Genomic DNA, 14,925 nt, shown 5'->3' with positions numbered 1-14,925 from the left:
TCCCCTGAATAAAATTTTTTTTGATAACTGATTTTTTATTCATTTACATCAAATAAGAAAGGAAAAGCTAAGTTAAGTTATTCAATATCTATCTCAGCTTAGGAGGCTTTCTCCTCAGAAGTTATGAATAGGATCTGTTAAGCAAAGACATCAATAAAAATAAAATAAAATAAACCTGAAAATTTAATAATGCCAGTAAGAAGTAAACTATCCAAATACAAGCTAAACTTTTCTATTCTCAATTAATTATAATCCTGGGGGGAAAAAACAGCTAGATTTGCATACCAAAAAACGCCAAAAATTGAAAATAAGCAATTTAAACCTTTTTAGAACCTCTACAATAGCAAGTGCCTCAAGATAAAATCTTATATCCAATACCAATAGTCAGTTCAATGATTTACTCTTCTGAAAATAAGAAAAATTCCACCTAAAATCTACAAACTGATTTACAGCTTATAGAAGACTTTTTTTTATGTAAATAACCTCACTTGTTCCTCATAAAACTTGTGAGGGTTCAGAATAAGCACAACCATTCACATGAAACATAAGAAAACTATACCTAAGAAAACGTAAAGGATTTGCCAAACTTTATCCAACTCATTCATGGTAGAACTAGCACAGCTTCCCCGCTTATCTGTGCAGGGGACGTTCCAAGACCCCCAGGGGATGCTTAAACCGCGACAGTACCGGGATCCTATATACACTATGTTTTTCCCTATACATACACACCTATGATGAAGTTTAACTTATACATTTGGCAAAGTGATTAACAATAACAAATAAATAGAATAATTATTACAACATACTGTAACAAAAGTTACGTGAATGCGGTCTCTCAGTCTCCCCCCATCTGATAACCAACGTGGTCGCTGAGAGCAGGCAGCACACGTACACACGCACATGCTGCACACGGGGTGGCTCCCGGCTGGGCGCGGGGGAAACGGGCAGCACGAGGCTCCACCGCGCTGCTCAGATCTGCGTGCACTTGGAAACCTATCCACTGGAGAGTGCTGGAATTTCCCATTTCAGATTTTTGGACTGCAGTTGACCTTGGGAAACCAAAACTGTGGATAAGGGGGACTACTATGTTATAAAAATACAAGTCTTCTAATTCCATAAATTCTTTTTTTCTACACTGCACAGTAATATTGTCAGAGGTTTTACTTACCTTAAAAGGATATTAGTGTTAGTTATATTTTTATTTTAAATGTTTTCTTGTGGTAAAATATACATAATATGAAATTTGCCATTTTAAGTGTATAATTCAGTGGCATTAAGTACATCTACAATGTTCTGCAATCATCACTGTCATCCGCTTCCATAATTTTTTTTATTAGATGTATTTTTTACAATATATTTTAAGAAAAGCAGTAATTCTATAGTAGTCATTTATTCCCAATGTTGGGAATTAACTTCACATTAAAGTTTCTATTACAGATAATCATATAGTTTCAAGACGAACTAATCTAGTAAGTTAGAATAACCTAGAAGAGCTTTTTTACATAATCAAGCTATTTATTTCAGTTTCTGCTTTTCATTACAAATGAAATTCTTTTAATCAAGATCTACTTGATCAACTCCCTGGACGATTAACAAAGACTTCTTTAAAATGTTCTGACTGATGTCCACAGTAATCTGTATGCTGAGTCTACCAGATAACTCTAAATAAAACCCACACTTTGCTTCCTCCAGTTAAGTTTCAGCTTTAGCAAACACCACTTGTATTTATTCCCAAAACATTTATGCCAACTGCATCTTAGTTATGAGAGTTAATAAAACATTATATAAAGCAGTGATTTTATCAGTACAAAAAAGAGATTCTGATTCTATAAAATTAATTTGCATGTTTTGAAAGAACTCAATAGAATAGGTTGCTAAAAATATCTGCTGTCAAATTAGGCCTGGGTAAGAAAATAGCTAAAGATGAAAAAAAGACATAAAAGTCTACAATTACACATGTAGACTGCTTTGCAAGTGAGGTGGGGAGATTTTAAATATGAAGGGTCAGAGACAGCCTCTGATAAAATGTATTTCAGTAAATTCCTGAATGAAGTACAGAAACAACTGATTCAAATACCTAGAGTCGTCTTGGGAGGAACATGGTAAGTGCTAACCTTCTGAGCTATGAGTATGTTTAAGATGTTCAAGAAAAAGTGTAAGAAAGCCCTGTGTTTAGAGCAGAGTGAGAAAGGCAGCCCCAGCCAGTCACAGAGGGCTCTGAGGGCCACACCAGGGACTCTGCTTTTCACTTTGAGGTGGGAAACCAGTAGAGGATCTGGGCAGAGGAGCACAAGTTTTTAGGAAGATCTCTCTATCTGCTATGTAGGGAAAAGACCATGTAGAGGAAGAAGTGGAAGCCAGAAATCCAGTAAGAGGCTAAATGTAGTTGTATGGAGGTGGTAACAAATGGTCCATTTTGGATTATCTACAGAAAGCACAACTGAGAGGACTTACCCATGTGGGGGAGGTAAAAATAACAAAAACCACTAAAGATAAGACTTACATAAAACTTAAAGTATCAAAGAGCTAAAAAGGACTAGTTTGTAAAATTAAGTAGAAACAGTCACCTAAATATGTATCACCCTAGTCTTTTTTTAAAAACCTTCATAAAAGGCATCCTGACTTGTGACAAATAATGTGCAGCCATAACTTACTTTATTACAGGGCTGTTTTCAAATTTGAAAGTTTAATTACCAAAAATTATATGGAGTCTCCTTAAGAGAATATTTATGTTAAAACTAAAGATATATGACTTATAAAAAATCACAGTTCTAAATAAATCCATTGGAAATTTTATATATTTCTTTATTAAAGGCTGGCTAAAAAAGCAAAACAGAAAACAATGATGAAATAAAATGACAAATTTTAAAGTTCAATTTGGTTTGATCTTTTCCAGAGCTCTCCATTTTAATTAATTTATTTCTTATTTATTTTATTTTTAAAATTGATTTTAGAGAGAGGAAGGGGGAGAGGGAGAGAGTCAGAGAGAGAGAAATATCTAAAGCATGAGAACTTTTATATCTAGAGACTTATTAAAGCACCAATGAACTTTAACAATGATTATATACTAAAAACAAAGAAAACACTAAAAGATTAGGAGCATGAGAAAATTATGACAACATATTCGGTTAGCATAATGCAGTATATCTAAAAATCAACAATACAAATTTTAAGTAACTCTCTGAACCCATTAAAAAAAGAACCACACCCCGTCCCCCCAACTACACAATTAAAAACTTCTAAAACAAACAAAAAACCCGACAATCTTGTTTAATAAATAACTTTTTGATCCAAAATAAAATAAAAACTCTAAGAACATTCAGGAAATGATGACAATTGAGAATGCTCAGCAAGTTTATAAGAAGTAAGGTAAACTAGGAAAAACATCCTGTTTGGAATTAGCACTCAGTTCAGATTCCAGTTCTGGCACTCATATACTATTGAGTCATCTTAGACAAATAAATTACTTGGTCTGATTCTTCAAATACAAAATGAAGAAAATGAAGGTTCTTGTGAGAAATAAATAAGGTAATATATGAAAATCATCTAATAAAAAATAAGAGATCACTCTTAACAAATATTAATTATCAGCCCTCCACCCCTAAAACTTTGTCCATGGGATGCAGCCAAAGCTATACTCAGAGGAAAGCTTTGTCTCTCAAAAGTAAATCAAGAAATGAATAAATGATTTAGAAAATTATTACAATATTTTCATTAATACTGAGAACGATTTTATTTTTAATGTGTATAACTCTACTGAAAAAGCAGCTAGATACAGACATAAAAAATGTAAACAAGCACTAAAAATAGCATATAAGAGGCATCTGGACATACATACACAGACATGTACACTTATTCGTAACTTTTTCTATATATTTTTTCCTATGGTAAAGAGCAAGACTCGAATGAATTTGTAATTAGTTTACTATTTCATGACAGACATATTTACCTTTATTTCTAATATTATGACAATTTAGTTCTTATAAAGTATTTCATTTCTATCGCTTAAGTTAAATTTAAATAACCAATTTTTAAACATTTGGAATAGAGAGCAATTACATAAATTAAATTACTTTTATTTCTTAAATAAAACTTTCGCTCAGCTCAAGTATATTAACCAAATTATCAGCAATGAAAAACAACGCTTAATTTTCCAAAGCATTTTGCTTTACAGAAAACAGAAACCTCTGACAAAGATAAGGCTCTGAATTCGTTTCGACAAATTCCCTCAGGTTAACCCACAGGAAGATAGATAACTTATAAAATGAGAAAACCAAAAATACTCAGAAAAATAAGCACAACTTGCAGACTCAATACAGAACAAAAATACCTGTCAGTAAACGCAGGATGATAATATCATTTATTGTACATACCGGAACATCTCTGAGACCCCTAATCAAGGGAAAAAGAAGCCATCAGAAATCAACCCTGAGATGACTGGTGCTAACAAGAATTTTAAAGTAGCTATTATATGTTCAAGGGCTTTTAGGAAAATAAAGTCACAATGCATGAACCATGGAAATCTCAGACAAGGAACAGAAGTGAAAAACTACCAAAAAAGCCCAGCCAGCGTGCGCAGTGGTTGCGCGTCAACCTATGAACCAGAAGGTCACTGTTCGATTCCCGGTCAGGGCACATGCCGGGTCTCGGCCTCAATCCCCAGTCGGGGGCGTGCAGGAGGCAGCCGATCAATGACTCTCATCACTGATGTTTCTCTCTCTCTCTCGGTCTCCTTTCCTCTCTCTCTCTGAAATCAATAAAAACATATTTTTTAAAAAAAACTATCAAAAAAAGAACAAATGAGGGAGTATCTGAAATAAAAAATCAGATAGTTTTAATCAAAACTTGGATATGGCAGAAATATCAGGGAAGTAAAAGAGATGAATAGAAATTATCCAGTCTGAAGAATAGGAAGGAAGGAAGCCTGAAAAGGCATGAAGAGAGTTCCAGTGACCTGTGAGACAATAGAAAATCATCTAAAAGGTTTGTATTCTGAGTCTCAGAATGAAGGCAAGAGGAGAGCATGTAACACACACACAAATAGCTGAAATCCAAAGATAAGAAGAAAATCTTTAAAAAACAGTTCGAGGAAAACAATACACAGGGTGGGGCAAAAGTACAGTTGTGAGTATGAGAAACACAGAATTTATTCTTGTATCTTTATTTATTATTGTGTTATTTTCCATATGAACAACTATAAACCTACCTTTGCCCCACCCTGCATTATATACTGGGTAACACTAAATCGATATGTGACGTCTCATCAGAAGCAATTGAGGCCAAAAGGAAATGGAACATCTTTACAAAAATCCCCATAACTCACAGTTCTGTAACTGGTAAAACTACGCTTCCAAAACAAAGGCAAGAAAAAGCAATTTCAGATCAATCAAAATAGAGAGAACTCATCACCAGCAGAACTGCACCACAAAAAATGCTAAAGTCTTCAAGTTGAAGAGAAATTACATGAGATGGAAACTACGGATCTTCTGGAAGTAATAAAGTGTATGGTACAGCCACTTTGGTAAATAGTTTGACAGTTTCTTATGAAGTTAAACATATAATTACCATCTCACAACAATATGCATGGATCCCTAAAGCATTATGCAAGAGAAAGAAGTCACATACCAAAGACTATGTATCTCTGGACAGTAAAACTGACTCTAATGAAATACAACTGCAATTGTTAAAAAGGCCAAAATTATAAGTACGTAAGTTTTCTCCCTTTAAAATAAATGAAAATGTACCTATTTTGACAATACTTTCAGACTTTATTCAAAACGTTCATTTTTTTGTTTATCAATAATACATATATGCTTACATTCATTTATTCATCAATTAAAAAAATACATATTCAGCACCTAGAACATGCCAGGAACTGTACAAAGCTTTTGTAATGGAACAACTCATATTAAGTACCTAGACACAAACCTAACATAAAATGTAGCAAGACCTTTATTACTAAATCAATATCACTTTACTAGAAGATATCCAAGAAAGTATGAATAAATGTAGAAACATATAAATATATCATGTAATATTTTAAAGATAGCAGAAATCCTTGACAACTGGACTCAGAAATTTGCACAGAAGAATAAAGGCATAAAAAAAAAACCACACAATACTGAAAAAGTAGAATAAAAATGGAACTTGTCTTGAATGTTTTATTATGCAGTTATAGTAAATAAAATAACATGGCACTGGCACAGGAGTAGATCACTGACACCAAACAGAATCCAAAAACAGACTATTTGCATAAATAAAAATGGAATACATGATAAAGGAGACATTCAAAACAGTGAGAACAGATTTTTCTGTTAAGTGGCAATGGAAAATTGTATATATGAAAAAAATAAATTCCACATGAATTAAAGACCCAATTATAAATAAATAAATATAATATATATATATATATATATATATATATATATATATATATATATATATATATATATATATATATGAAAAAGGAAATAAAGACATCTTTCTGATTATGGGGTAAAAAAAATCTTAAGAATCAAAATGACTAGAATAATCTTTGGCTATGAGGAATATCATAATGAATGATAAAATAAATCAAAATGCTAAAATCATGTATAAAAATGACCGATACAATGAAATACATCAAAAGTAAAAATATCTGTAAACCAAAGGGCAACAGTTTTTCTGCAGATCAGAAAATATTTGCAATCTAAGTAATAAATAACCAAGTAATTCTCATATATCAAAAGAATATGTCCACTCAATAGAAAAGTGGGAACAATGTGTCTAGAAAATTTAGAGAAGGGAAGATACAAATAGCCAATATATACATGAAAAAGATGCTCCATCCTAGCATTAAGCAGAAAAATCAAAAGTTAAAAAAGATACCATTTTTCATCTATCAGATTGGCAAAAAAGTTTTTTAATGCTCAGTAGTAGTATGTCACTGAAGCTTTAAAACCTGTAAATTAGGTATTATTTCCTTTATGTAAGTTAGGAAATTGGGGCTCCGTCAGGTTAGGTAATTTGCTCAAGGTCTTAAAGGACATAAATTCAATACAGTAGCTTTAAATATGAGACAGCAGATGTGTATGTGGGGGGGGAGACATCATCAAATTTGATTAGGTGATTACATCTCCTAACTGAATGTATATCCAAATTGTTACCAATTATTCTAGATCCAAGATTAAATATCAATAAGCAAAGAAAGATAGATTAATGGAATGATTCTCAACCTGGGAGTGTTATCAAATGATATGCATTCCCATCTCTACTTCCTGCCCACATCCCCAAATCGAGAACCACCGTTACTTCCATGAAAACCATCTGAAGAAAAAAAATTAAAATGCCATTTTTATCTGGATAATTTCCATAAAACCATAACATGAAGTGAAGAAAGCACACAATCAGCTCACTTTTCATTTTTATGTTTAGTGAAAACCAGTAACATAAACGCAGTGCTGTATCTCTTTGCCCATATTATCAAAAAAAAAAAAAAAGACACCAGGAAATGGCTTCATGCTTAAAATTTTGTCCAATGAGGGTAAAAATAAGTAAATAAACAACAAAGGAGTTTCCAAGTCTATGGATTTTACCACAGGAAGTGATGTAAATGCACTAAGCTCTTGTTCCAACTACAGATGCTGCTCTCACAGAACTAATCGTGGGCACACTGGCCTCTACACAAAATCTGTGGGAAGCAAGAACACATGTTTTTAATGACATTTTATAAACATTCACAAGAAACAACGGTTCCTTTCCAGAACACACTGTATTTTCTCCATCACATTTAGAGGGTCCAGCTCAGAGAACTGCTGTGATGGTCTGTGCTTACTCAGGACCTCTAAAAGGTTTCTGTGTTTCCCACCCTGCTCTGCGTATCCGTGTTTAAGAGCAGCTTAATGAACAGTATCCTTCATTTTAGTTGTCCTTTCCTTCCCATTCTCCTTTCCCAAAATTCTACTCTTATCAACACCTGTACTGAAACTATGTACTAACGTCATGAAAAATAATGGAAATTAACACACTACATGGCGGTCTATTTGTACTGTATCAGAAAAACCTCCCAGAAAAGACAGTAAATTTTTTTCCAAAGATACACATGTTCATTATCATTTCATGAGAAATTTCACATGGCCAATAAAATGAAAACCATCCAGATGTCTTGTGCATAATAGAAATTCAAATATTTTTCTAATCGAATTTTAATATGAAACATATAACAAAGTGGCTACAGCTCAGGCTTTGGGTCAGACAGACCGCCACTGAAGTTCCAGCTGCAGAAATTAAAAATGTGCCAATGTCCCTAAGAAATCTATCTCATATCCTTTCACTTAAAACTTTTCCCTTCATCGCTAACTTTGAACATAATTTAGGTCTTTCTACTTTAGAAGAAGACAGGCTAAAAATAACGGACTAAATTTATTTCCAAGAACAACCAAAATTCAGAGATTGGAAAAACCCTCGGGAACATTTACTGATTAGGGGATCAACTTTAGAGAAGAAACTAAAGCTTCAAGAGGTCATATGACTTGTCCAAGGTCAGATAACTAACAAACAGGAGCGGATTCTAGAATTTAAGTCTCCCCTACTCTCTACCACATCATAGAAATATGAATGAAACCTTAAAAACACTGAAAGAGGTCAAGGTTTAAAACAGAGGCAAGAGTCCCAGAAATCTACTTCTATTCTTAATTATAGTACATTTTACTCAATTTAACGCCGCTCCTCAACTGCCTTCTCCTACACCCCATCCCTACACACACACCCCTATTAAGGTACAACTCTTAACGAAATGAAAGGAATGAAGACCAAAAGAGCCATCTTTTTACTGGAACCTTTAGTCATAATTATCCCACTGATGCGTACATTATTTAAGAGCAAATGGTCAGGACTCACAGAAAGCAATGTTGTCCCAGACCACAAATACACCTGGCAACCCCAACTGGATCCCAATGGCTCTCTGCATGACTTCACACAAGTTACTAACCAGCCCCCTACCACCAGTTCATCAGTCTCCTAATTTGATGCTTGCGTACTTGTTACACAGATGCTCCAAAAGAAGCATTCAGCAGACCTCCGTGGCATGACGTAAATCTTCCAGAAATTAGACTGGCTTTTAGACTGGCAATGATGGCAAGCCAGCCCCTTTCTGTGCCAGAGAACATGCACAGGAAATCGAACTGAACTCCATTTTTTCTGGTTACAAAAGTTAACACAGGTATTTTCCCCTAAGGTTACTATGCTATTCCTTATTTTTGCCCCCTAAATGACAGTATTGTGTTTTAGGAAGTAAGGAAATCAAATACCATATTAATTTGCTTATTTTTTAAAAATAATAATTGCCGGGACACTAAAATTTTTAATTTAGCAAATGAATGTTTAAGCCAAAGATTCAGTTTCCACACATATATTCCTGCCTTGAAAGACAGTATAGACACCCAGAAAGTGGTTTCACTTTCTGGGGTTTCCATTACCCATGATCAACCCTGGTCCAATATTATATGGAAAATTCCAGAAATAAACAATCCGTAAGTTTTAAATTGCGCACCATTCTGAGCAGTGTGATGAAATCTCCTGCCATCTCACCCATCGCGCCCAGGATGTGAATCATGCCTTAGTTCACTGTATCTATGCTGTAGATGCTTCCTGCCTGTTGCTAACTCAGCAGCCATCTCAGTTACCAGACCGATTGTCATGGTGTTGCAGTACTTGTGTTCAACCCTCATTTTACTTAATAATGGCCCCAAAGTGCAAGAGTAGTGATGCTGGCAATTCAGATATGCCAGAGAAGCTGTAAAGCGCTTCCTTTAAGTAAAAGGGTAAAAATTCTCAACTTAGTGAAAAAGAAAAAATATTATATCCTGAGGATGAAACACATATGGCAAGAATGAATCTTCTATCTGTAAAACTGTGAGGAAGGAAAAAGAAATTCGTGCTACTTTTGATATTGTACCTCAAACTGCAAAAATGCAACCACAGTGTGTAAAAGTGCTTGCTTAAGATGGACAAGGCATTAAAGTTGTGGGTGGAAAACATAAATAGAAAACGTGCTCCCACTGCTGGTAACATGTTATGTCCCCTGACATAAGGTCCTGAGGCATCACTGGCAGTTCTGGAGAGGCTCAAACATCTGTTTGGTGAATATATGAAGCTCTACATTATAGAAAGTGGTTAATTTAATCGAGACAGAAATTACACAACCCCTCACATTTTGATCTTCTTAAAAGAAAGCTCTGAACTTGGTTATTTCATAACTAAGTGCTATTATTCCTAATGGCCAAAGTATTCTCTAGTAACAATTTAGGTGTCCTGGAGTCTTACTAACTCTTTCAGGCCATTACGGCACCACTGGGAACATGAGAGTCTAAAAATCTAATTACAGTGCATTAAATGGCCTTAGTGCTCTCCAAGCATTAATGAGCCAGGCAAAGTGACCAATTTTCTATCAGGGAATATAAGGAATTTGTTTTCAAATGTTAAACTTTTTTAGATTTTCACAGTGGCTACTCCAGTTTCAGAAGGTAAAACTTCAAGATTTAAATAATAATGTAGAAATTACAGAAATACAGCCAGCAAACAGTTTCTTTCTAACTGAAACACATTCTCTGATGCAATTACTAGCATTATTAGCTCAGTCATGTCAAAGTTAAAAACTGTAACTGTTATTACAGGATATTACAGTCTCCCAAAGTTTGCACATATGTTCACTGGGATCAAAGAAGTTATTTCATAACAAATAAAACCCTAAAACTTCCTAGCAGAATCATACATTAAATGTGTCTAAATTAATATAGCCAACACACACACACACTGTTCATAAATTAAAACAGATTTCTTTGTTTAAGAAACAAAAAGGTACTGACCATTTCAAAAAACAAAACAAAACAGCCACTTCTCAAGTAGTGGAAATGAGTAAGAAGGATTCATTTTTTAAATGTCTAAACAACAATAAAAATGTATAGAAAATAATTTTTACAATTTTTTATAAATTTCTGTATTACACACATCCTCAGAAAACTACAGGATTTTTAAAAAATTTCCAGATAGCTTCTTTTGCTAGATGCTTTTAATCTTTCCTCCTGTTGATCTAATAAAAATATCAAGAAGCACAGATTATGGCAAATGTTTAAACTGTTATAAAATTACTCACTCCTTTGTGATAGAAATTTCAATTCATGCACAATTATTTATATTTAAAGTTACTGCATTAGATATTTTAAAGTTAAGTAGTAGGTGACCCCACACACACACGAAATTCTAATATGTACCAAACTAGAGAATCAACTTCCCATGCATTTTCTGGAAAAATTTTTGGAAAATGTACCAGCCAATAATGAAAAAGAAAAAAACAAAAAAAGGGAACATGAAAGAATCTAAGAAAGAGTAGAACTAATAAGCCAGAAGGGCAATGGAAAGAAACCCATTATAATAGCTATGCAGTTGAACGTTTTTTCACTTTTTTTTTTTTTTTTTTTTGAGGCAAGAGACAGAGGAGGAGTAGACTGATATGTACTGTGATGTCTGATCATTATACTTTGATCATTTTTAGGAAAATGATTTTTCTATGAAAAAAATAAGAATAGCTATGCAGAGGGCTCAAGAGGACAGCCTATCCAAAACTGATCATTCAATAAATGGTATGATAAACTACATGAATAATATTCACATAAATACTATAAATGCTATTCATTAGTTTCCAAGTTTCAAAATCAGGAGTCAAAACATGAAAAAACAGTTACAGGAAAGAACAGAACTTAAAGCATTTTTCCTTTTGATGCTGTAGAACTAGCAGTGCAGCTGAGTGAAGCTGGGTGGAAAGGGGCAGAGGAGGAGAGAAGTGCAGGAACCTCAGTGGCCTTGTTCCATCCTGGGAGGCCTCCAGCTATTGTTTAAAATTAATGAAGCAACAAATGTAACTCAAAGTGTAATACTGAGAATTATTAAGATAACACAAGAAGAAATATGGTAACAAAATTGAGAAATGTATGAAAAGTTAATTTCCTAATCTTTCAAAGCAGCAACTTTAGTCAGGAGGGAAAAGACAGGAATTAAGAAACAGATGTGTAAGTACGCTGCTTACAGGAGGGAAGCAAACACTCAAGAGAACTAAAGGCGAGGGTGAAGGGGTAATGAGCAGCAAGACTGAGGGTGAGAAGTGGGAAGGAGAACTTCAGTTTTCATTTTATATACCTTTTTTTATTCTTCTGAGTTTTTACTTCCAAGTACTATGATTATTATTTTGATTAAAAATGCCATCCAAAATCCTGTGTTTGTGATTTTAGAAAGTAAATGCAGGCAGAACACATAAGAAACATTTAAAAAGTTGTTTGACTTAATATTAAATATAGTATATTAATTTTCAAAGATATATAGTAGAGAATGGTACCACACTTTTCCTATCTATTAGCTAATATTTAATCATATGAATCCAAATATACTTTTCTTTTGTAATCATAAAATTGGTTCTTTTATTTATTCCTGAGGCCTTGTTACCTGACCAAGGTTCTATTTTAAACCTGTAACATCATATAAAATAAGGCATGTGCTTATAATACTTAAGCTCCTACTGAATTATAAGATAGACACATTTAGAAGATGAATTAATTATGATACAAAAAAGTTATTAAAAATTGTAATCAAATCATAACTGTTTTCTCTTAAATAAACTTTAAAAAATTCCTTCACATATTTAGGAAGCTTACAGCCCCTGTAATTACTGAGCATCATGCAGCTCTCATCCTCTCCAATTCCCTTCTTTCTGAGGGGCTGATGAAAACACAGACAATACAGCAAGCTAAGGAGTGAAGAAAGAAAAGTAAGGTTAGGAATCATTCCTGCCCACTAACACTTCCTTACTCAGCAGGACAACAGAAACTCTGTTGTCTGAAATAGTTGAGAGAACAGCTGTATGATGTTTGAAAGATGATAAATATAAATCAAAACTTGTGTTTAAATTAAAAATAAAAGCTGCTACATAGGATCACCTGGTATTCCAGGAATTATGATTTTTTTAAAAAAATTGTACTATAATTTCTTCAGCCTTTCCATTCGTGCCTACATCTATTTCTTCTTTGGGTCACTTAAATAAGAGAGAAGACAAAAGAAAATTCAACAAAGATATGTGGGATGTATTCTAATAATGTGAAGGTGAAAGAAATCAAAAGGAAAAGGAAAACACAACTCTTAAAACTACAGGATTTATTTTACAAAATCTAGATTTATAAGAGCACGTAAGGTACTACCCACTGCAAACAACAGAGGAAATACTTTCCATTCCCTTCCATATCCTACTCATTCTGGAAATAAACACCAGACACAATGTCAGCATACCATTTTAGAGCAAAATATGTCAATAATTCTTGCCTTTCAATTTTAGGATTTTAAAAAGTTATGAAGAATTGTATTTTTCACGATGAAGATAATACACGTGTTGCCTTCTAATAGGATCAAAAAAGTCCCTTCGAAACAATAATTTGTTTTACTTATTCCAGTTTTCATCCCAAACTAAACAAGCTTCAGTATTTCTGCTTGTCTTTTTGGACAAGCACACACAAAAGGGATTTAGGCGATGAGTAAACGCAAAGTCATCTCCACTCGCACACACTGAAGGGAAGTGAATGCTCACATTTTTCATTCTAAGCCTTAGGACACTTGAGGAGTAAGGTACTTAGCCTATGCAGTCTGGTTTCAATACCACGAGTTACAAATAATACAAATGACTACTATCAAGTGTGAATTCCTCTGTACAGTACTATCGATGGACAATGGACTTTAAAATCAAACAGAAATGAGTTCAAATTATGGTTCTCCTGTTTACTGGATGTACAACTTAGAGACAAGTTATTTAAATCCTTTGAGCACCAAAGACTAAAGGAGGTCAAACATAGGGTGTCAGAAGAAGAGCAGACTCTGGGTGGTGGGCACACAGAGCAATATACAGATGATGTATCATAGAACTGTAGACTTGAAACCTGTATGATCTTATTAACCAATGTCACTCCGATGAATTTAATTTAAAAAGAAAAAAATAATACTATGTACTAGAACAGGCACCAGTGCTTTGGCATATGCTAGGGAGTTTAAAATGTTAAATCACAGCCCAGCCGGAGTGGCCCAGTGGTTGAGAGTCGACCTAGGATCCAGGAGATTGCTGTTCGATTCCCAGTCAGGGCACATGCCCGGGCTGCGGGCTCGATCCCCAGTAGGGGGCGTGCAGGAGGCAGCCGATCAATGAGCCGATCTCTCATCATTGATGTTTCTGTCTCTCTCCCTTTCCCTTCCTCTTTCTGAAATCAATAATGATATATTTAAAAAATAAAAAAATTTTAAAAATTCCATGGAGAGAGAATAAAAAACAAAACATATAATTTAACTCCTCAATAGAATGTGTTTTACATAAAACTCTTTTAAATTCTAAGAATTCCAATGAATCAGATTTATTTCTGTTTCTGCAAAGTTATAGACTCACCATGAAACTTTGAGGCTTCAGGATCATTCACATTGATAGCAATTAATTTCCAATCTGTTTCCCCTTGATCGATAAGAGCCAAAATTCCAAGGATCTTTACACAAATAACCTCTCCACGAGAAATAACCTTTAAAGAAAAAAGAAATTCAGCATTTGCAAAGCTTTGGAGACGTTTACTCATATCTTATAAAAATCCATGCTGAAAAGCACTGTAGACTGAAATTTAATAAAGGTTTAATAACTTAAAATAATGTAAAACCAGGCATACAAGCCTTCTATGACATGTCTTTTAAAATTAAGTATCTTGATCCCTTTTTAGAAATTGAAGTTATTTATAGATCTTGAAACTTAATGTACTCGGCCTAGAAACACACTAAACAGAAAATAAATCCATGTGCATCATTACCTCACGCAACCCTGGCTTCTGCTGCTTGGGATTAAAAAGAGACCTGAGAATCCTTTTAAACTGCTTCATA

General features: G+C 33.9%; 1 protein-coding gene across 2 annotated transcripts in view; it reads right to left on the bottom strand.

The window, feature by feature from the left end:
• The window catches only part of PPA2 (inorganic pyrophosphatase 2), an 84,054-nt gene that overhangs the window by 22,079 nt on the left and 47,050 nt on the right, over positions 1 to 14,925 (bottom strand). For both annotated transcript variants that reach the window (XM_087826269.1, XM_087826274.1), the window contains one exon: positions 14,450 to 14,576. In XM_087826269.1, coding sequence (XP_087682395.1) covers positions 14,450 to 14,576 — 127 coding nt within the window. The remainder of the gene's footprint in view (positions 1 to 14,449; positions 14,577 to 14,925) is intronic.

Source organism: Miniopterus natalensis, chromosome 1 (assembly GCF_054644295.1).
Source record: "Miniopterus natalensis isolate mMinNat1 chromosome 1, mMinNat1.hap1, whole genome shotgun sequence".
NCBI classification, from domain to species: Eukaryota; Metazoa; Chordata; class Mammalia; order Chiroptera; family Miniopteridae; genus Miniopterus; species Miniopterus natalensis.
This window is presented reverse-complemented; position numbering and strand designations above follow the sequence as displayed.